Source organism: Alnus glutinosa, chromosome 5, assembly GCF_958979055.1.
Source record: "Alnus glutinosa chromosome 5, dhAlnGlut1.1, whole genome shotgun sequence".
Classification (NCBI taxonomy): domain Eukaryota; kingdom Viridiplantae; phylum Streptophyta; class Magnoliopsida; order Fagales; family Betulaceae; genus Alnus; species Alnus glutinosa.
This window is the reverse complement of record NC_084890.1, coordinates 25,367,543-25,391,115: the sequence shown is the minus strand read 5'-3', so window position 1 is coordinate 25,391,115 and position 23,573 is coordinate 25,367,543. Positions and strand designations below refer to the sequence as shown.

The following is a 23,573-nucleotide window of genomic DNA, read 5'->3' as shown; positions in this document are numbered from 1 at the left end:
AGCGATTTCCTATCCAGAGTCAGTAACTTGCTTAAAGCTGTGTTTTTAGCTTTTGTTTTGTTGATTATGTACTCTCCTTTCTTTTTAGGTATGTACAGAAGAAGATTCACTTAACTAAGCAAATAGAGAAGTTCAAACGTACAGCACACCAAGAGGTCACTATATAAAAGAATTTCGCTTACATTTTAAATGTAGAAATTCATTGTCTGCTGTACTAAAGGGTTGGGTTTTAATTTGTTTCTCTATTTTTGGCAGTCAATCATATGATAGTAAACTTCATTTTTATTTCTCTTTTTCTATCCTAATATTTATCATCAATTCTACTCCGATTTATTGAAAATGTCTTGATTCCTTCTAAAGATGTAAGTCCTAACTATATTGTTGAATATCTGCGTATTTTTGCATTTATTGCTTTTGGTTTATTGAATTACGCACTATTGCTCCTTTTTCTTTTGCTGCTTGATTTTTACTACCAAGTTACTAACTTTGCACAAAAAGAGAACAATCGTATACTGTAGATGAACAAGGCACCAAATACGTCTGCTTTAAATGGACATGTTGCTTCTTTTGCAAGTTCCCCGAACGATTTTTTTTTTTTTACTATTTCAAGGAAATGGAGGTTTATTTGTATTTTTTATTTTAGTAGATTGGAAACTAATGTATATGTCTAATTGATTATTGTTTCATTATTATGAATGATGATAGTTTCAATATTTGATAGCCGAGCTTTGTGGAATTTAAGATAAGGGCATGCCTCTTTAGGCTAGGGAGAAAAAAAGAAAACAAATACTGACAGCTTGATGGAAATATCCTCTTTTTTTTTTTCCCAAGAACCGTGACTATTTTAGCAAATTGATTTATTGTTTCGGTTTGGTTAACAGATATTTAATACTACTAGCATGCATTTGGTTCACAAGCTACAAGGGAGTACACCTGTGGGTCTTCACCAGAGTTGTTGCACATGCAGGTTGGTGGTGGTTTTGAGAGAAGAACATGGTCTATGAAATCGTCATTCATGCCCCCCTATAAAGAAAATGAAGTCCTTAATTGGTAATAAAAGCATTATTACTCCTTTAGTGGTTGTCACAAATATACTCCAACATGTCAAACCAAAAAGAGATACATCAGGTATGGAGCTGCGGAATTGCTGTCTTTTAAGACTGCTTTGGTAGTGTTTATGTACAGGTTATTAGGACCGTTGAAAGGGAAATATAAAAATAGATATGCTATTATGGTGATAATTCATGCATGTATGCTTTTTAAGTTTTGCTATTCATGGCAACATGGTTTACACTAAACTTCATTGCTTTTCAAGGTCCATTATGCATTATAATGAAGAAACATTTGATGGAATTACAATTGTATGTACCTATAGGTTGTTACAATTTGGTTTGAAGTGACAACATGTGTGCTATCTAAATTAAATCTCTTCCGTTTTCTTTTGGTATATCGTATTTACTTAATTTTATAGTTTTTTACTTTATTTGTCAAGAAAATTCCATATATACTTGTTCAATAATCTAGATATTAAATCTATTCTATAATATAATATATGTATGATATTAAAATTATAATCTTAACAATTATAGTAATACATAACACAGGGAACCAAGCACGTGCATTGCGCGTGCCATCCCAACTAGTAAAAAAAAAAAAGTAGGCATATATTTAATATTATTTTATTTTTAAAATCATAGGTTTCTGACACTGGTTTTGTTCTCTCTTGTAACCAAAGAATGTCTTCTTTCTTTACAAACCTTCATCTACTTATAGTCAGGATATTCATTGATCTACCCAAGTCACCATAAGACCCTTGGAACGTTATTATACTGTTATTATCTTTGTTGTTGTTTGTCTCGTTATGATTTTTATTATTGTCTTCTTAGAACCTAATTGATTCATATTATAGCAATGCCAACTAATCGAGAGATTCATTGCTCTTTATTATCAGATTGACAAGATAATGGAGGAACGGTTGCCAACAAACCAAATTTCCAGACTTAAGTGGCCACAATCTCAGCCCTAGACATTGCTTGGTGTAAGTTTAAGTTCTAGATATATTTCTATGTATTCATATTATATTAAATAAACACCCTAAATTGTTTTATCTCTATTACCAACAAAGGCTTACTTTTACTTTGGAATCTTGGTATGCACAAGAGTTAATTTTGTTAATGTTATTTTGGGTGCACATAGATTGACACTGCCCTGGTGGCCGATATGACTAGTAGATTGCCAGTGGATATTCTTTCTTCTATAATATCAATAATCTCATTGAGGGAAGCTGCCACTACTAGCATCCTTTCAAAAAGATGGAGATACCCTTGGAGGACCTCTTCTAACCTTGAGTTAGATGCCAAAAACATGCTTGGACATTTTTTAGACTTGAACCATTTCAAAAGGCAGCATACTCAGTGGAAACAGAAGCAAAAGGGAAGATTTGTTAGATGGGCAAATCATATTCTAGAACTCTATGTCGGCAAAAAGGTAGATTCTTTTAGGGTTGAGTATCCGTTGGGTAGTGATCATGGTTGCGACGTTGATCAATGGATTCAATTTGCAATTGATATGCAAGTCCAAAAGCTTGACATCAACCTGGTAGACGATCATTTGCCAGACTTGTATCATGAGCTCTATAAATTTCCATATTGGCTATTTGCTCAAGCAAGAAACAGTCAAAGATAAAACATTTGTCTTTGAATTTTTGTAGTCTGAGTATTCTAGCAAATTTCAATGGCTTGAACTCTCTTCCATCCCTCTCATTGAAAAAGACAAGTTTAAATCAAGAGAATGTGGATAACATTTTGACTAGTTGCCCATCTTTAGAATGGTTTAGTATAAGCGAATGCCCTTGTCCATTTCGTTTGAAATTATCTAGTGGATGTCGGTTTCTCAGGCTGAGACACTTGAGGATATTTCGTTGCAAGCCTTTAGAAAAAGTTGAAATTCATGATGGCATAAGTATTGCATCAATTGAGTACGACGTAAAGATGTTTGGGCAGGTCTTGTTAAAGAACAGTTCACAATCTGTTTTACTATGTATGACTTTGAATCGTAGAACTTTGAAGTCTGATCCTAGAACTCAAATGACATATGTCCTTGGCACACTTGCAAACGACTTTCCTCTACTTGAGACTTTATTATTGTGCACTCCATATGTCCAGGTATTGCCACAGCAAAAATTTTAGTTGAACTTTTTGTCATCATTTTTTAACATCATGTCTCTAGTTAATCATTTCTTTCCATTGTCTTTCAGGTTGATTTAATATCTAAGCACTTAACCACATTTACTAGCTAGACTCAAGCAATTGAAGCTATTAGGTGTAAGATTTAGGAAAATCCTGCTGGACCTGACCTCTACTTTTTTGGAGGCGGCTCCATCATTGGTTGAACTTGAGATGGATGTAAGTTATCTTCTATATCTAGCACATTTTTGTTTGATTGTTAAGCTGCACAGGGCTTTTTGTTCCTTGGAACTTTGTACAATCTCTTTATGTGTTTATTTATTTTTATTTTTTTGCTTTTGATACTTTATTAAACTAAGATTTGTATGATTGTTTACCCTTGTTTTAAGCCATAGCTCCATTTTATGTTTTCAAACAAAATATAAGTTGGAGGAGTCTCTAGACTTGGATAAATATTGGGTGTTTTGTAACCTGATTGATGGAAGTATTGCTTCTAAAGGTAACAAGCCAGAGATATTTATTAAACTTTTCTTTACACCATTGTTTGAAAGATTCGCTTTTTAAACGCAAATATCACCTATTGTTTCTAAGACATCAGGAAGGATTTGGCTCCTGACCTCATAACGCCACTGCCGTAATGCTAGAATTTTATTTTTTTTTTTCAATTTTCCTGGCAAATAAAATGAAATGCCAAGAAAGTTGAACATTCTTGGCACATTGTAAAACACCAGGAATGATTCTTTTGTTAACTGACAATTTCCAACAATACGTCACAATAGAAAAGATCAACCTGACATTTGTTATAAATGACAAGGTAAAAATGTCAAGAAGTGCCTCTTTTTTTCTTTTCTTTTTTTGTTGGCAGTGTCTTCTTCTTGAAAGATGAGAATTGTTGGAGAAATAACACCTTATTTTGGTGATGGTGAATGCTGGGTTATGTACATATCCACAACTAAAATCGAGCGAGAGCAAATCTCAAAATTCTGGGTCCGGAGGTTCCATCTAAAGTTAATTTAGTACTTGTGTGATCTTTTTTGTTATTATTTTCGTGGAGGGAAATTTTCCCTTCCTTTGAAAATTTTCATGGAAGAAAACGATGAATATTTATTGTGCAGTTTACATGATTTGTTTCTGAATAATGATAAGGATGATTGTATTGTTACTGTTTTGTAGATATTTTAGAACACCATTGGAGATTTATGCAAGTAAAAACCAGAAACCCTAGTTGTTGAAGCATGCAGCTTAGTAATATCTGGGCAGAATAAACCAAAAAAAAAAGAAGAAAACCCTCTAAAGTCTCCAGAATTATGAGACTTTAAAATTATATTTTAAAACCAAAATCATAAAATAAAATAAAAACTTTTATGAAAACTATGAACTTTCAAGCAAAAATATGCACTAAATGTCACATGGCAATTTTTTATAATTTATTTTTATGCGAGCATCCTGAAAGTTTTAATTTCTCATGTGAATCTCAGTTGATCCATTTATTTAGGTTAGCTAACTAAGGTTGGGTGTCACACATATCAAGTCTATCAATACTAATTACAAATGTTACATAAGCGCATATCCCCCTCTTGAAAGCTTAAGGCTTTGAAACTTGATTTGAAGAAATTGAACAAGGAGGTGTTTGGCAATGTAGATAGGAAGAAGAGGATCCTTCTAGAAGAGTTACGTGTTTTTGATGTCATTGAAAAAGAAAGGGCCTTAGGTGTTGAGGAGAAAATAAAGAAGGCTGAGGTTGTGATCGAGTTAGAGAGATCTACTCTCATGGAGGAGGTGAGTTGGAGGCGGACCCAAAAAATTATAGCATGAACATATTATGCTGCCCAAAGGGCTGCTGGTGGTGCCTTTAACAGAAAACTAGTTGATCTCAGCAAAACAACTTCTCTGGCATTTATTTCCAGAATAAATTTAAACAAAATGATAGAACTGCGAATAAGAGGATATAAGGCAAGCTTGCTGTCCTGAAACACTGCAAGAACACACCAAGATGCCCAATGAAGGGATTATGAACTCAGCTTTTGCAAAACTTATTTAGACCTAGACTTAATCTACCTCTCTTCTTGATTTTTTTTTTTTTTTCGATTGATAAATGACACATCCTCCTCCTTGTTCTTATGGAAGAAAGAAGTGCCATTCGAGTTGGAGCTTATTGACCTTTTTTTTTTTTTTTTCTATTTCTTTTGATAAGTTCTGTTTTGTGGGCTGGCTTTGGTAGATCCTGTGTATATTCTCAGTGTACTTAGGGGCGCCTCATGCTTTTTAATAAAATCTTCTTACTTATCAAAAAAAAAAAAAAAAAGGTTCTGTTGACCTTTTTAGGGATAACCTGTATGTTAAGCGTCAAATTTTCAATTCACCATTATTTCTTATCTCTTTTTCTACAACGAAGTTGACTTCAGACTTATGAACTGATAAAGTCCATTGAGCCTTACAGTCCATTGAGCCTTACTCTTCCACAAAAGGCACCTTGAGAGAAGAGGTTTGCTCAAGGCTTATAAAGCCCACAACCCAAGTATACCTTGGCAATGTGGGACTCTTAACACGCCCCCTCACGTGTGGCACTATTGTCCAAACACGTGTACAACGGGAGGGAAGGCCCAACATTGTCCAAGGCCCTGAAGCTCTGATACCATGAAAGAAATCTAAATCTAAAAGAAATAAAATGCGGAATAATAAAATAAAAGAGACAAGAGATTTACGTGGTTCGGTCTATGACCTACATCCACAAGATAAAGCCCAAAGGGCTACATTATGCTTTTATTGAATAAGTTGAATACAATGAGTGCTCTCTTATTTATAGAGACTAGAATAGAAATGAGCCTTCTATCTTAACAATGTGGGACAAGAGGATGAAGCTTTTATATAAGTCAATGGCCAAAGCTTCTCCTCACTTAGGCAATGTGGGACAACCAACATATTATCTCTAACATTCCCCCTCAAACTCAAGGTGGAAACTTGTGAAAACTTGAGTTTGCTTCTTGATGACGTCAGATTTGGAAGCATCAGCAGCTCTTGAACAGCAGCAACTTTTGGGCCGGAACGGGCCAACTATAACCTTACATGGAAGCCAACTGTGGGCTAAATAAGGCGTGATAACACTTTTCAAATGCCAAAATAGAAGGGGCCAACTATGGGCCAACTATGGGCCAAAGAAAGTGAAAGGAGAAGAAAGATGGGGCCAACTATGGGCCAAAAGAAAGTGAGCCAACTATGGGCTGAAAAAGGGCATGGGTTTTAAAGAGTACCTCAAATGCCAAAAGAAAAGAGAGATGGGGCCAACTATGGGCCAAAAGAGAATGAGCCAACTATGGGCAAGAATAATATGGGCAACTTGGCCTCTTTTGATTTTGATTTTTTTTTTTTTTGAAAGAAAACACGGGCAACTTGGCCTCTTTTGATTTTTTTTTTTTTTTTTTGAAAGAAAACATGGGCAACTTGGCCTCTTTCGATTTTTTTTTTTTTTTTTTTTTTTTTTTTTTGAAACCCACTGGATGGGTTAAGATCTAGTGCATGCAGGAGCACCTTAAACCTGTGAGCCCTCACGGCTGTGATTCGGTGTGGTGCAATTCAGGTGGTACCTCGGGCTGGGTTCCGGTGTGGCGCAGGTACAGGTTGGACAGATGAGCCCAACTGAACAACAAAGTGGATAGTGGCGCGTGGAAGCGCTTGGCTGAATTTGGCGGCGCGTTCATGGCTGCGTCAAGTAGATCGGCAGCCTTCGAACAAGGATCCGGTGGTCGTGTCTGAAAAAGGTGGCTCGTGGCGGCGTGAGGTGGAGCTTGGAGCAAGTTGTCATCTGGGGAGGCGCGTAGAAGCGCGTGAGTTGGCAGGTAGAGGCGCGTGGAGCGCATGAGAAACATGCAGGAACTTCTGGAGGCGCGTGAAAGCGCGTGGATGAACGGACAAAATTTTTTTTTTTTTTTTTGTTGGGTTCCTCTGATTGAACAGCAACATAAAAGACATTTGTAGCATGGGTTGGATGAAAGTTTATCTCCAACTCATGCACACCATTATTGGACAAAACAAAAGAAAGAAAAGAAGAAAAACAGAGAATGAAAATAAAAGAAACAGAGGGCATTGATCGATGAATGATATGGTAACCATAAGAAAGAGAGAGGAAGAAGCCATGACTCAAAGAGACATGGGCAATACAGTATTAAAAAAAAAAAATCCAAAAAAGAAATAAATAAAAGAAATTACAGAAAAATAAAAGAAAATGAGGGTTTCATGATTGTAAAACAATCTGAACCAAAACAAAAGAAAAATAAAAATAAAAGAACTAAATAGAAGTAAATAAATTACAAAAAAAAATATATAAAGAAAGAAAAAGACTTAACCCAGAATCTAATAATTGGCGTTAGCCTATTAGCTCTGATACCATGATAAAGTCCATTGAGCCTTACTCTTCCACAAAAGGCACCTTGAGAGAAGAGGTTTGTTCAAGGCTTATAAAGCCCACAACCCAAGTATACCTTGGCAATGTGGGACTCTTAACATGAACTTGGTTCAGGTGGAATAAAAGCATGAGCCTTGATAACTTAGCATATTAATTACAACTTTTTCTTTCTTTGAGTGACATATGAGCTGCCAAATTCAGGTAATTACATACCAGGCCGACGTCTGCTTTGTCATTGTTTTGTGCTGATGAGATTCTTGACATCAACCTATATAGTGGTGCGTCTTAGTGTATTGGTGAGTGTACCAATTTGGACTAATATGGTTTATGTGTCAAGCCTAATAGGGGTTTATACACTAGTTGGTATTAGTGGTCTCTAACGTGGTATAAGAGCTCGATCGGGGCAGCATCATTTGAATGGTCTTACTGATCCTGTTTCTTCCTTGGGCTTAACATTAGGTTTGTTACTATAAATGACCTACTTTCTTTGAATTTCACAATGTTGAGTTTGTTTGGTGGCAGTTTAAATAGCCAAATAACTCTGTTAACATGCTTTGAGTGTGATTCAATAATCTTTGTTTAAATTTACTGTGAAGCACCATAAATACACTGTCTGAACAATTATGTTTTCTGTAGCCTTAGTTGCCATTTTCCACTCAACTTCAGTAGCTTGGTGTATTGATTGAAATTTTGGTATTCCAGGCTTAACCTCTGTGAGCCCCTGTTAATGCACTGTGTCACCTTGAATCTTTCAAATTTTAGTTTGTTTCTAGTACTTGCTGACTGTTTCTGAACTGTCCTGACCATGCTATGCACTAATGACGTGAATTTTATGGGAAGGAAGGAAATTTTTTTATGCTCCATAGAAAATAAGCTTTTAGTTATTTACCTATGGTCTGGTTGATTGTGATGTGGTTTGACTTATATTTTTTTTTTTCTTTCCTTCTAATTCTCTCAACTTTATAATACCATTTGAGCTGGAAGCTGTTTCTTATCTATGTATTTGGCAGTTGATGGACATGGAAGATGCGAAAAATGGATGCGGAATGATATTGTAGACTCAAAAGAGTCCAAGACAACCTCATGGTTTAAGCGATTTATAGGGCGTGAGCGAAAGCCAGAGGTGACCTGGCCATTTCCTTTTGTGGAGGGCAGACTGTTTATCCTGACCCTACGTGCTGGTGTTGATGTGTACCATATCAATGTTGGGGGTCAGCATTTGACTTCATTTCCATATAGGACAGTAAGTAATGTGGAAATTTTTTTGAAGTTTACTACTGATGGCATCTGTTTGCTACCTCTCCTACATGAATGGAGAATGCTTGCCCAGGAGATCTAAAGAAGGTCCTGGTCAAAGTGAGGAGAACTTGCAGTTTAGTTTGTGGTGTTGTGCTTCATGGCTTCTATTTTACTTCTTGAACTTGATTTATGACTTTCCCTTTTGTTTTTATAAATTTACATTTCCACTGGGCATTCCTAGTCTTTGTTAGTTGTTGATCTGTAGATTTTGTGGGAGCATGCTCCTACAGCTATATTTGTTATAATAATACTGTTTATTGTTCAAATTTCTGGCATTTCCACATAGTCTTTTTTGTTTCAATAAACCCTGTATTGAACCCAGAAATGCTTTGCTGTATCTTCAGGAGTTTACTCTTGAAGATGCAACAGGACTAGCAATTAAAGGAGACGTGGATGTTCATTCAGTTTATGCTATGTCTCTCCCTACTTCTCATCCGAGTTTCTCACCTCAATGAGTATTGGAATTTTCAGACAAGTGGAAAACCCATCCTACACCCAAGAGCAAGATTCAGGTCTTTGTTGGAGTGCTATCTGCTACTAATCACTTTGCTGAACGCATGGCTGTTAGAAAAACTTGGATGCAAGCTACTGCTATCAAGTCTTCAAATGTAGTAGTTCCATTCTTTGTTGCATTGGTAAGGCTTCTGCATTGATCATTAGCATGCATCCAAATATGGTGTCAAAATTTATGGGTTGATGAGTTATCTTCCAGGATCAATTCCATATGAGTTTAAGGAATAGAACGTGGCCCTATTGACATGCTTGAATATGAGAGTTTTCAAGGATAATATTGATGCCTAACCTATTAAGAATATAATAGATAGTGGCAAAGCACAGAAGTCTGTTTGAAACATAAATGTATAGTCCAGATCTGAACATTGTCAAATGCATGCATAAAATGTTTGTGGTCTATAGGTGCAAAATTGCATTTTGATGAGCATATAGAGAAGACCAATCGATGATGTACCTATTAGAGTAATATAAGTAAGGAAGGGCAATCTTTTGGTCTCGTTTTGGTCTGTCTTGGGTTATGCCTCTAAGAGTCCTTGACTTGTTTGCGTGTTGGTGGACGGCTGGTAGGTCGAGGAGTGCTATTATTTGGAAGATGGTGCCGACATGCATTCTCTGGTGTGTTTGGAAGGAAAGAAATGATAGGTGTTTTGAGGACTTGGAGAGATCCTTGGAGGAAATTTTAGCTTCTTTTTTTCATACATTGTATCTTTGGACGGTGGCTTTTGTGTCACCGTTGTCGTTTACCTTTGATGAATTTCTTGTTCGTTTTTCACTTTCTAGCTAGGTGTGTTCTCTTGTATACTGCCGGTGTATTGAGGGGCGCCTTACGCTTTTAATAAGACCAACTTATTACTTATCAAAAAAAAAGTAAGGAAGGGCAATCTTGTATTTTTGCATCGTTGGGTGTATGTGTGTACACACCTATATAGAAGCCAGCTACCCTAAGGTTGTACTTTCACAATCTTTTCATACTCTGTTTATCTTATCTGGCAAAACCTCATAGTATCAGAGAATGGTTCATTTCTTTGTTTTTTGGTTTCTATATTCCACACGTGTTTGTGTGTTTAAGGCTTGGAAAGAGGTGTTAAGTCTTACATTGGTCACATGTGGACTTTGGTATAGGTTTATGTACTTGTTGGGCCTACCCTCCCTTTGGCTTAAGCTTTTAGTTTGGACACATTATACCTAGATGGACTGTCACTTTATCCGAGATATGGTTATGTGAACACAAGTTTTTACTTGATAACATTTTGATTGGTTAGGAGATGTATTCATAGAGATTCCGAGTAAGGATATCTTTTTATATGTGTGTGTGTGTGTAATAAGCTAGGGATAATAGACATCTATGCTCTATATTGAGGGGAAGTGTTGAGTTTTATATGTAAGGAATGGCAATCTTGTAATTTTACATCATTAATAAAATGCATAAATAGAGAAGCCAGCCACTCTAGCATTGTTCTCTCACAATCTTTTCATGTTCTCTCTTTCTTTTTTGCCGTCAACACCATAGGATCATTCATGATTTAATGTGAATATGCAAATGTCATATAATTGTTTATTTTTATTTTTTTTATGAGTAATAAACTGGTCTTATTTGTTTGATAAGTAAATGAAATTTTATAAAAAGCATAAGGTGCCCCTCCAAGTACACTGGAAGTATACACAAGGAAACACCTAGGAAGACAAAGAAAAACGAACAAGAAAATCAGAGAAACTAATAGACACGGGTGACAAAAAAGCCTCCGTCCAAAGATACAACATAAGAAAAAAACGAAGCAACAATATCTTCCATGGAATTCTCCAAGTCTTCAAAATACCTAATATCTCTCTCCTTCCAAACACACCAAAGAATGCAAATAGGCACCATCTTCCAAATTGCAGCACTCCTTGACCTACCTGCCTTCGACCAACATGCAAATAAATCTACAACTCTCCAACGCATAACCCAAGACAGACCAAACCGAGAAAAGACATGATTCCACAAAGTAGAAGCCACATCACAATGAAGAAGGTGGTTTACAGTTTCCCCATCTCTTTTGCACAAATAGCATTTATCCACAATGATGATATTTCGCTTCCTGAGATTATCCGCTGTAAGAGTCTTTCCAAGGGCTGCCAACCACGCGAAGAAAGCCGCCATCGGAGGCGCCTGAGTCCTCCACACACTCTTTCGAGGGAAATGACTACTATCACCGCCGGCCAAGGAGCTGAAATAGGACTTCACCTTGAACACCCCTTTCTTAGAAGGGACCCACCTAAGCCTATCAGCACGATCTGTACTCACTGTGGCTAAATGCAACACATGAAAGAAAGATGCAAATACACCCATTTCCCAGTCATGCGCCTCCCTAACAAAGCTCACATTCCATTGGATAGATTCGCCCAAAAACTCCATATTATCCGCAACAGAAGCATCCTTCATCCGAGCAATACCAAACAGATCAGGAAAAGCTTCCTTCAACACCCTATCCCCGCACCACAGATCATGCCAAAATTTTGTCCTAGCCCCATCCCCCACTTCCAATCTAGAGAGACCAGAAAAACCCCCCCACCAGTTCCTGATATTCTTCCACAGCCCCACCCCATGAGCACCAACAGGCTCGCGGGAACACCACCCACCCCACAAACTACCAAACTTGGCATCCACGAAAGCAGAGCATCAGAAACCAATGTCTCGGAAGAATCTGGCAACCATCTAATTGCATAAGTTTTTAGTGCCTCCCTAATTACAGTACCATTGATCCATTCTTCCTTTTGATTTGATAGTGATCTGTAAACAAAAGTTGTAATACTCTTAGAAACTCGTTATTGAATTTCAAGGTTGGCGATATCTTTACTAGAGTGTTGCTAAGGGTACTACAACTCTTTTACAAACTGACGTAGTAGTTTATGCGACACTTACAAAGTATTTTTATTTTTTAAATATGGGGAAAGGGGAAAAGAGGAGAATTACAATGGGGGTCTTTACCGCTCTTAATCCTAAGAGAGGCAAGGAATAAATTTTTTTTGAGAATGCTTCCAAACAACAAGTAGGAAGCGACACATTTAACAACTAAGTGTGCCCGAGAATTGTCACATATAGAGACCTTAGAAGCGGTCTAGTCTTTGAAGAGGTTGAGCTATTGGTGGTAGTAAGCTAACAAGGGAGAACTCGGGCAGTCCAAGAAAAGGTGTTAATGACCAAAATAGAGAGCAATGAGTCACCTTCGACTAAGAAGGAGGAGCAGCCAAAAGACAGTGCAAGTCGAACGGGAAGAAGAGCAGCAGTGGCCTACCCCACCGAGGCTTTCGAGGGAGGACGTTTCTGCGTACGAGCTGCCACGTTAGCCACTAAATAATTAAATTTGATTGTAGTTGATGTGGCAGTGCCACTTGGGCTGTTACATCAGTTTTTAAATGAGTTATAATAAAACTGTAATACCCTAAATATTTTCCCTTTGACTAAAATTGATGATTTTTTGACCATATTTATTCCGATGATGAATACACTATATATATATATAGACATACACACGCATGTTTGGAGGCCTAAATTTGGTCACTGAATTTATTTATTTCAACTTCACTCTTTCACAAATTCAGTTTGAAGTGAGAAACTTTTTATTAAGCATATTAGGAATGATCAATGATGGTAATCCAATATTAATGATACAAATAAGAGATGTGTACATGCAAGAAATAAACAAATGTATTAAAAAACAAACTTGCTACTTCGGCTTTGTGACATATTTGTGGAATGTAGCATTAGTCTTGATATAATATAATGGACTTAGGGAACACAATCATAATTGGCCCAGGAAGCATAGGCCAAGCAATATTTGGAAGTCCAAAGTTTGTACGGGCAGGCTTATATCATATAGAACTTTTGAGAGAATGAGTCTATTAGGGGCACACAACTAAAGGGGGTTTAAATGGGTTAGGGTTGTTTGCAATAGTCTCAAGAATTAGGGTTGTAAGACTCCAAAATAAGCTTGGATTTCAATTAATGAAAAATTGGATATTTTTGATGAAAATACCCCGATAAAGTCGGCCAGCATTAAGGAGACTTTAAAATTCTACTTTTCAATTTTATATTAAAACCAAAAATCATGCTAACACCTTGCCAAAACATGGTAAAAATGCATACGACAAAAATTTAATGAGAATTATGCACTAAGGTTCCTTTTTTTTTTTTTTGGCATCAAATGTTTTCTGAAATATATATATATATATATTTTATATTTTTCGGTGTTTGGTGCGATCGAAAATAATAGTTAAACCAAAAATATTTTTGGAAAATAATTTCTATTTTTAAATTTTGTAAATCATTTTTCGAGTTTGAGTTTTTCTCAAACAGTCAGACCACTACGAAGCCAACATCGGACTACTGCCAGTCTAATATCCCGAACATTTATTAGGATTAAGTATAGCATCAATAGTCCTCAATGGGTAGCTCAATTAGCTGAGGACCACCCCTCATGAAGCGGAGGTCACTAGTTTAAATCCCCTTCCCCCTCTTTGTGTGGACATGTCAAAAAAATAAAAAGTAAAGCACCAATTATTGTTGATAATAAATTAAGACTATATTTAAAAGTAATACAAATTTTTTGCCTTAAACCTAACGTTTGACATTTCAGTACATATGATAAAAATTTAATGAGAATTATGCAATAAGGTTCCTCTTTCTTTTTTCTTTTTTTTTTTGGCATCAAATATTTTCTATATATATATATATATATATATATATATATATATATATATATATATATATTTTATATATTTTTCGGTGTTTAGTGCGATCGAAAATAATAGTTAAACTGAAAATATTTTCGGTTTAACAAAAAAGCTTCTTTAGTTTCAAAAAATCATTTCCATTTTTAAATTTTGTAAATCATTTTTTGATTTTTAAATAGCCAGACCATTGTTAGACCACCACCAAGCCAGCACTGGGCCACTGCCACTCTAATACCCCGAACATTTATTAAGACACCATACTTGTTTATGTCATTGATGCGGTAACATCAAACAATGTTCTACTTGGGTAGTCTCTGGATATATGATAATTGAGTTGTCTTCTACTTGTCACCCATGTTTCAAGTAAACCAAAGGTGGGGAGCATTTTCTTCTTTTTTGCCGGCCACCCATTTTCTTCTTCTTTTTTAATTTTTAAAACATTATATTGTGCCATTCCTTCTGCGAGGCACCTATTTTCTTCCTTTTTTTTTTTTAATTAAAATTTTTAAAATTTTAGTTTAAAATTAATAGTTTTTTAAAATTTCTTTATTTATTTTTTAAAAATACAGTTTTTTTTATTAATGTTTTATTTTAATTTTTAAGAAAATAACGGTATCATAGGAATATTTGGACAAAAGTTGCCTCTTTGACACACTTTAATAATTTAATAAGTTATATTAATACACTTGAAAATTCAATAAACTATTTTAAGATGGCTGATTTTATATATATATATATATATATATATATATATATATATATATATATATTTTTTTTTTTCTTCCCTAAATATATTTTAATTTGTGTCCTGTTTGGTATAGAACATTGACTGAACCCTAATGTTTTTAGCCAGAGAGCAGTGGATGATCATGAAGCGGGAACAGGAGGAAATACGGCCTGAGGGCCCCAATAATTGCATCCCCAAGTTTTGTTTTGGATTTTCTGTGCCAGAGGTATCTATCTATTATTTTATATGCTGCACCTGTTTGTTTCTTATAGAGACAGATATTGAAAACTTGAAACATGGGAAATTCGAATTCGAAGTCGCCATAGCTTTTTATAATTATGCAAATTTACTAAATTTTATGGAACAATTTCATGAAAGGTGAGACCTTTCTCTATAATAATAATGTCAGCTAATCGAGAGCTTCATTGCTCTTCATTATCAGATTGACAAGATAATGGAGGACCGGTTGCCAACAAACCAAAAATCCAGACTTAAGTGGCCACAATCTCAGGCCAAGACGTTGCTTGGTGTAAGTTTAAGTTTTAGATATATTTCTATGTAATCCACATTATATTAAACACTCTAAATTGTTTGTTTTTTTTTTGGCTTTATTAACAACAAAGACGTACCTTTACTTTGGAATCTTGTTTATGTTATTTTGTGTGCACACAGATTGACAATGCCCTAGAGGCCGATCTGACTGGTAGATTGCCGGTGGACATTCTTTCTTCTATAATATCATTAATCTCATTGAGGGAAGCTGCCACTACTAGTATCCTTTCAAAAAGATGGAGATACATTTGGAGGACCTCTTCTAATCTTGACTTAGATGCCAAAAACATGCTTGGACATTTTTTATACTTGGACCATTTCAAAAGGCAGCCTACTCAGTGGAAACAGAAGCAAAAGGGAAGATTTGTTAGATGGGCCAATCATATTCTAGAACTCTATGTCGGCAAAAACGTAGATTCCTTCAGGGTTGAGTATCCGTTGGGTAGTGATCATGGTTGCGACGTTGATCGATGGATTCAATTTGCAATTGATATGCAAGTTCAAAAGCTTGACATCAACCTGTTAGACGATCATTTGTCAGACTTGTATCATGACCTCTATAAATTTCCATATTGGCTATTTGCTCAAGCTGGGAAACGGCCAAAGATAAAACATTTGTCTTTGAATTTTTGCAGCCTGAGTATTCCAGAAAATTACAATGGCTTGAACTCCCTTTCATCCCTCTCATTGAAAAAGATAAGTTTAAATCAAGAGAATGTGTATAACATTTTGACTAGTTGCCCATCTTTAGAATGGTTTAGTATAAGCGAATGCCGTTGTCCATTTCGTTTGAAATTATCTAGTGGATTTCGGTCTCTCAGGCTGAGACACTTGAGGATATTTCGTTGCGAGCCTTTAGAAAGAGTTGAAATTCATGATGCCGTAAGTGTTGCATCAATTGAGTACGACGCAAAGATGTTTGGGCAGGTCTTATTAAAGAACAGTGCACAACCTGTTAGACTATGTGTGACTTTGCAGTCTGATCGTAGAACTTTGCAGCCTGATCCTAGAACTCAAATAGCGTATGTCCTTGGCACACTTGCAAAAGACTTTCCTCTAGTTGAGACTTTATTAGTGTCCACTCCATATGCCCAGGTATTGCCACAGCAAAAATTTTAGTTGAACTTTTTGTCATCATTTTTGAACATCATGTCTCTAGTTAATCATTTCTTTCCATTGTCTTTCAGGTTGATTTAATATCTAAGCACTTAACCACATTTACTAGACTCAAGCAATTGAAGCTATTAGGTGTAAGATTTAGAAAAATTCTGCTGGACCTGACCTCTGCATTTTTGGAGGCGGCTCCATCATTGGTTGAACTGGAGATGGATGTAAGTTATCTTCTATATCAAGGACATTTTTATTTGATTGTTGAGCTGCACTGGGCTTTTTTTTCCTTGGAACTTTGTACAATCTCTTTATTTTTTTATTTTTTTTCTTTTGATATGTTATTAAACTAAGATTTGTATGATTGTTTACCCCTTTTTAAGCCATAAGCTCCATTTTATGTTTTCAAACAATATATTAGTTGGAGCAGTCTTTAGACTTGGATAAATATTGGGTGTTTTGTGACCTGATTAATGGAAGTATTCCTTTTATAGGTAACATGGCAGAGATATTTTTTACACTTTTCTTTACACCATTGTTTGAAAGATTTTCTTTTTAAACGCAAATATCACCTATTGTTTCTAAGACGTCAGGAAGGATTTGTCACCGAGATATTTTTATGGTATAATTTCAAATGCATTTTGCATTCAATTTTTTGGAAAGATTCGGGATTGGAGAGTGGAAATGATTGCCAGTATTTTAACTAGTGTTTGACAAAATTTAGGTTAAAAAACAAACCTGGTTTACTACTTGCTTTGAGTAATTTTTTTCAGAACGTAGTTATCCACCCATTGTTTTGTATGATATTAACAAGAATTTGGAGTGAAAGTATATATAGGATGGTTTCTATACTTTATATATTCACATTCACTAGTTTCTTCTAGGCAATAGATTTTGACAAGTGAACGGAAAGAGTTGTTAGTGATGTTATTGTTATCTAAGAGTTGAAAAGATATTATGTGAGTGGTTTATGCTCTATGCCATTAGTGATTATTAGCCATTGGAAATCAGTCTCACTTGGTTTTAATGTACAATTTTTGTTTTGCTTCTTTCTTGTTTTTAGCTCCATCTTCCCTGCAGCGAGGACGACCGGATAAAGCGCCAAAAGATAATAGAAGGAGCAGATTACAGAGAACATAAGAAGATACCTCTTAAAGAATATTGTCAACATCAGTGTCTCAAGAAAGTGGAGCTACGTGGTTTTTCTGCTTGTCCAATTGAATTTGACCTTGCCGTACTTCTGCTAAAAAATGCTATTCTGCTTGAGAAGATGAGAATTGTTCTAGAAATAACACCTTATTTAGGCGACGGTGAATGCTGGGTTATGGGCTTATCCAAAACTAAAATTGAGCGAGAGAAAATTCTCAAAATTCTGGGTCCGGAGGTGCCATCTACGGTTGATTTAGTACTCGTGTGATCTTTCTTGTTATTATTTTTGTGGGGGGAAATTTGCCCTTCCTGTGAAAATTTTCATGGAAGAAAACGATGAATATTTATTGTGCAGTTTACATGATGATTTATTTCTGAATAATGATAAGGATGATTGTATTGTTACTGTTTTGTAGAGATTTTAGAACACCATAGGAGATTTATGCAAGTAAAAACAAGAAACCCTAGTTGTTGAAGCATGCAGCTTAGTTATATCTGGATTCTGGACTATAAGAATGATGAAAGGAAGTTGGGCTCATTCATTTCTTCACAATCTAAATGCAGGTAATCTCCTCCACTTCAAGTTCATTTCTTCTTCACAATAATAAAGATTAATATTGCATTGCTCAATAGATATGATTACCTTGATTATATCCCCACCAGCTCAGCTCACTTGATTTATAATAAAACATTTTGAGTGGAATATCTAAAAATAATAAAAATTATTTTTATGCGAGCATGCTGAAAGTTATAATTTCTCATGTGAATCTCAGGCCAAGACGTTGCTTGGTGTAAGTTTAAGTTTTTGATATATTTCTATGCAATCCACATTATATTAAACACTCTAAATTGTTTGTTTTTTTTTGGCTTTATTAATAACAAAGACGTACCTTTACTTTGGAATCTTGTTTATGTTATTTTGTGTGCACACAGATTGACAATGACCCAGAGGCCGATCTGACTGGTAGATTGCCGGTGGATATTCTTTCTTCTATAATATCATTAAACTCATTGAGGGAGGCTGCCACTACTAGTATCCTTTCAAAAAGATGGAGATACATTTGGAGGACCTCTTCTAATCTTGACCTAGATGCCAAAAACATGCTTGGACATTTTTTATACTCGGACCATTTCAAAAGGCAGCCTACTCTGTGGAAACAGAAGCAAAAGGGAAGATTTGTTAGATGGGCCAATCATATTCTAGAACTCTATGTCGGCAAAAACGTAGATTCCTTCAAGGTTGAGTATCCGTTGGGTAGTGATCATGGTTGCGACGTTGATCGATGGATTCAATTTGCAATTGATATGCAAGTTCAAAAGCTTGACATCAACCTGTTAGACGATCATTTGTCAGACTTGTATCATGAGCTCTATAAATTTCCATATTGGCTATTTGCTCTAGCAGGGAAACGGCCAAAGATAAAACATTTGTCTTTGAATTTTTGCAGCCTGAGTATTCCAGAAAATTACAATGGCTTGAACTCCCTTTCATCCCTCGCATTGAAAAAGACAAGTTTAAATCAAGAGGATGTGGATAACATTTTGTCTAGTTGCCCATCTTTAGAATGGTTTAGTATAAGCGAATGCCGTTGTCCATTTCGTTTAAAATTATCTAGTGGATGTCGGTTTCTCAGGCTGAGGCACTTGAGGATATTTCGTTGCGAGCCTTTAGAAAGAGTTGAAATTCATGATGCCATAGGTATTGCATCAATTGAGTATGACGCAAAGATGTTTGGGCAGGTCTTGTTAAAGAACATTGCAGAACCTGTTAGACTATGTGTGACTTTGCAGTCTAATCGTAGAACTTTGCAGTCTGATCGTAGAACTTTGCAGCCTGATCCTAGAACTCAAATAACATATGTCCTTAGCACACTTGCAAAAGACTTTCCTCTAGTTGAAACTTTATTAGTGTCCACTCCATTTGTCCAGGTATTGCCACAGCAAAAATTTTAGTTGAACTTTTTGTCATCATTTTTTAACATCATGTCTTTAGTTAATCATTTCTTTCCATTGTATTTCAGGTTGATTTAATACCTAAGCCCTTAACCACATTTACTAGACTCAAGCAATTGAAGCTATTAGGTGTAAGATTTAGAAAAATCTTGCTGGACCTGACCTCTGCTTTTTTGGAGGCGGCTCCATCATTGGTTGAACTTGAGATGGATGTAAGTTATCTTCTATATCAAGCACATTTTTATTTGATTGTTGACCTGCAACGGGCCTTTTGTTCCCTGGAACTTTGTACAATCTCTTTATTTTTATTTTTTTGCTTTTGATACGTTATTAAACTAAGATTTGTATGATTGTTTACCTTTTTTTAAGCCATAGCTCCATTTTATGTTTTCAAACAAAATATTAGTTGGAGGAGTCTCTAGACTTGGATAAATATTGGGTGTTTTGTGACCTGATTAATGGAAGTATTCCTTTTATAGGTAACATGGCAGAGATATTTATTACACTTTTCTTTACACCATTGTTTGAAAGATTTTCTTTTTAAACGCAAATATCACCTATTGTTTCTACGACGCCAGGAAGGATTTGTCACCGAGATATTTTTATGTTATAATTTCAAATGCATTTTGCATTCAATTTTTTGGAAAGATTCGGGATTGGAGAGTGGAAATGATTGCCAGTAATTTAACTATTGTTTGACAAAATTTAGGTTAAAAAAGAACCTGGTTTACTACTTGCTTTGAGTAAATTTTTTCAGAACGTAGTTATCCACCTATTGTTTTGTATGATATTAACAAGAATTTGGAGTGAAAGTATATATAGGATGGTTTCTATACTTTATATATTCACATTCACTAGTTTCTTCTAGGCAAGAGATTTTGACAAGTGAGCGGAAAGAGTTGTTAGTGATGTTATTGTTATCTAAGAGTTGAAAAGATATTATGTGAGTGGTTTATGCTCTATGCCATTAGTGATTATTAGCCTTTGGAAATCGGTCTCACTTGGTTTTAATGTACAATTTTTTGTCTTGAATTCAAAAACATGATATATTTGACTATTTTCTTTTTAGGTTTGCAGCTTGATGCTTCTGATTGTAATGATTTGTGGACGCCTTTGGTGGCGAGAAAAAATTTCATTTAGTGAATTGGAACAAGATCTGTACGCCTTTGTATGCAGGTGGGTTAGGAGTTCACAATCTCATCCAGTTCAATCGAGCGCTCCTGGGTAAATGGTTGTGGAGATATGGTAGGGAGAGAGAGGCTTTATGGCGGTTGGTGATTGATGCCAAATTCCAGAGTCTAGAGGGTGGGTGGTGCTCGAAAGAGGTTTCGGGTTCTTTCGGAGTGGGTGTATGGAAACATATAAGGAGGGGGTGGGAGAAATTCCGCAACTTCGTTCGTTTTGAAGTGGGGAGTGGATCAAATATTAGCTTTTGGAAAGATTGGTGGTGTGGGGATGGTTCCTTGAAGCAATGCTTTCCAACTCTTTTTTCTATAGTAAGGAACAAAGACGCGTTGGTGGCGGATAATTTGGTGGTTCATAATGGTGTAATTCAGTGGAATGTTCTTTTTACGAGACAAATCCAGGATTGGGAGATGGACATGGTCCTTTCTTTCTTCGATCGATTATATTCCACTTCGACTCGTCAAGGAGAGAGTGACAGATTAGTGTGGAATCCCTCCAAAAAAGGTTTATTTGAGGTGAGATCCTTCTACGATGAGCTCATTAAGGAAGATGGCCCTTATTTTCCTTGGAAGAATATTTGGCGTGTTAAGGCTCCAACAAGGGTGGCTTTCTTCGTTTGGTCAGCGGCTTTGGGCAAAATATTGACGCACGATAACTTGCGTAAGAGGAATGTAATAGTAATGGAGTGGTGTTGTTTATGCAAGAAGAGTGGGGAGTCTATAGATCACTTGTTACTTCATTGCGAGGTCGCCCAGGCTCTTTGGAGCTACGTTCTTATTTTATTTGGGGTTGAGTGGGTTATGCCTCGAACGGTGTTGGAATTGTTAAAGAGTTGGGGAGCGGCAATGGGGAGTGGTCAAGCTACAGAGGCTTGGCGTTTAGCTCCTTTGTGCTTGCTTTGGTGTATTTGGAGGGAGCGGAATGCTCGTCTGTTTGAAGATGTAGAGACATCTATGGTGGAGCTTCGGAAGCGGCTGATCGATACTTTATATTTTTGGATAGTGCCACACCATAGTTTGAGTGTATTTACTTATGTAGATTTCTTAAATTTATTTTCTGTTCGACCCTGTTAGGGGCTTTCTTGTATACCTCCCGTGTATAAGGGTTGCGCCCCTCTGCGCTTTTTAATAAATTGCTATTACTTATCAAAAAAAATGATTTGTGGACGCCTTTTTTGTTTTTTTGTTTTTTTGTTTTTTTTTTGTGATTAATTCTCTCATATTGTTATATATATGCGACAACATGTACTCATGTTTTGACTATCTTGGAAATATCCTTCTGATTGTGACATGTTATTCAAAATAATTAATACCTTGCTTAAAAATCAACAATTTTTGTTTTGTTCTTTCTTGTTTTTAGCTCCATCTTCCCTGCAGTGAGGAAGAACGGATAAAGCGCCAAAAGATAATAGAAGGAGCAGATTACAGAGAGCACAAAAAGATACCTCTTAAAGAATATTGTCAACATCAGCGTCTCAAGAAAGTGGAGCTACGTGGTTTTTATGCTTGTCCAATTGAATTTGACCTTGCCGTACTTCTGCTAAAAAATGCTATTCTGCTTGAGAAGATGAGAATTGTTCTAGAAATAACACCTTATTTAGGCGACGGTGAATGCTGTGTTATGGAGATATCCAAAACTAAAATCGAGCGAGAGCGAATTCTCAAAATTCTGGGTCCGGAGGTGCCATCTACAGTTAATTTAGTACTCGAGTGATCTTTCTTGTTATTATTTTCGTGGGGGGAAATATGTTCTTCCTGTGAAAATTTTCATGGAAGAAAACGATGAATATTTATTGTGCAGTTTACATGATGATTTATTTCTGAATAATGATAAGGATGATTGTATTGTTACTGTTTTGTAGAGATTTTAGAACACCATAGGAGATTTATGCAAGTAAAAACAAGAAACCCTAGTTGTTGAAGCATGCAGCTTAGTTATATCTGGATTCTGGACTATAAGAATGATGAAAGGAAGTTGGGCTCATTCATTTCTTCACAATCTAAATACAGGTAACCTCCACTTCAAATTCATTTCTTCTTCACAATAATACAGATTAATATTGCATTGCTCAATAGATATAATTACCTTGATTATATATCCCCACCAGCTCAGCTCACTTGATTTATAATAAAACATTTTGAGTGCAATATCTAAAAATAATAAAAATTATTTTTATGCGAGCATGCTGAAAGTTATAATTTCTCATGTGAATCTCAGCTGATCCATTTATTTAGGTTAGCTAAGTAAGGTTGGGTGTCAGGCTTGTAACCAGGGACGGAGGGAGGGGGGGGCTGGCAGGGGCCATGGCCCCCCCCCCCCCCCCCCCCCCAAAATTTCCCAAAAAAAAAAATTTTAAGGTGAGAAAAAAAAATAATCTAAAAAATTAAAAAATTTAAGGTAAAAAAGAAAATTTAGCTTACTTGGCCCCTACCCAAAAAAAAATTTCGGCCATTGGCCCCTGCCCATAAGAACTTCTGGCTCCGTCCCTGCTTGTAACACATGCATCAAGTGTTCAAATAATTTACAAATTCAGCTACATGCCAAAACTCTATCAATACTAATTACAAGAGTTACATGAGCAGATATCAAACATGGCAACATATGCAAATTTTGGCACAGGCCGTCAAGCACATAAATAATTTTTTGAGAGAATGAGAGGCTATTTCTTTACAATAATTATCAGTTATTAGAGCACTAGTAGCAGATCCCTTATAAGTAGTTTTGTTCCCTAAAATAAGGAAAATTTGAAAAAAAATCACAAAAAATCAAGCTACAGTAGTTACCCTAT

The 23,573-nt window shown here is 35.9% G+C and overlaps 3 protein-coding genes and 1 pseudogene across 6 annotated transcripts in view; all 4 read left to right on the top strand.

Moving 5' to 3' along the window:
- The first annotated feature begins 1,283 nt into the window (after nt 1-1,283).
- Nucleotides 1,284-9,341, top strand: LOC133869160 (putative F-box/LRR-repeat protein At4g15060; annotated as a pseudogene).
- Nucleotides 9,342-14,976: 5,635 nt separating this feature from the next.
- LOC133868747 (putative F-box/LRR-repeat protein At4g15060) lies at nt 14,977-17,988 on the top strand. Its single transcript, XM_062305743.1, has 5 exons — nt 14,977-15,065; nt 15,282-15,368; nt 15,512-16,486; nt 16,579-16,722; nt 17,562-17,988. The coding sequence occupies exons 1-5, from the start codon at nt 14,982-14,984 to the stop codon at nt 17,913-17,915; spliced, it is 1,644 nt and encodes a 547-aa protein (XP_062161727.1). The 5' UTR covers nt 14,977-14,981; the 3' UTR covers nt 17,916-17,988.
- An 86-nt stretch (nt 17,989-18,074) lies between these two features.
- LOC133868748 (F-box/FBD/LRR-repeat protein At1g16930-like) lies at nt 18,075-22,601 on the top strand. 3 transcript variants are annotated; one of them, XM_062305744.1, is made up of 4 exons: nt 18,075-18,211; nt 18,581-19,576; nt 19,669-19,812; nt 22,145-22,601. In XM_062305744.1, exons 1-4 carry the CDS (start codon nt 18,206-18,208, stop codon nt 22,496-22,498), a joined length of 1,500 nt encoding a protein of 499 aa, XP_062161728.1. In that variant the 5' UTR covers nt 18,075-18,205; the 3' UTR covers nt 22,499-22,601. The 3 variants fall into 3 exon arrangements, with proteins under 3 accessions (XP_062161728.1, XP_062161730.1, XP_062161729.1); XM_062305746.1 differs by lacking the exon at nt 22,145-22,601 and adding an exon at nt 20,678-22,001; XM_062305745.1 differs by lacking the exon at nt 22,145-22,601 and adding an exon at nt 20,670-21,999.
- Nucleotides 22,579-23,573, top strand: part of LOC133868746 (F-box/FBD/LRR-repeat protein At1g51370-like) — a 71,872-nt gene continuing 70,877 nt past the window's right edge. The window contains exon 1 of one of the 2 annotated variants that reach the window (XM_062305738.1): nt 22,579-22,794. In XM_062305738.1, the coding sequence (XP_062161722.1) occupies nt 22,709-22,794 (86 nt within the window). In that variant the 5' untranslated portion in view covers nt 22,579-22,708. The remainder of the gene's footprint in view (nt 22,795-23,573) is intronic. The other variant, XM_062305739.1, reaches the window with a different exon arrangement.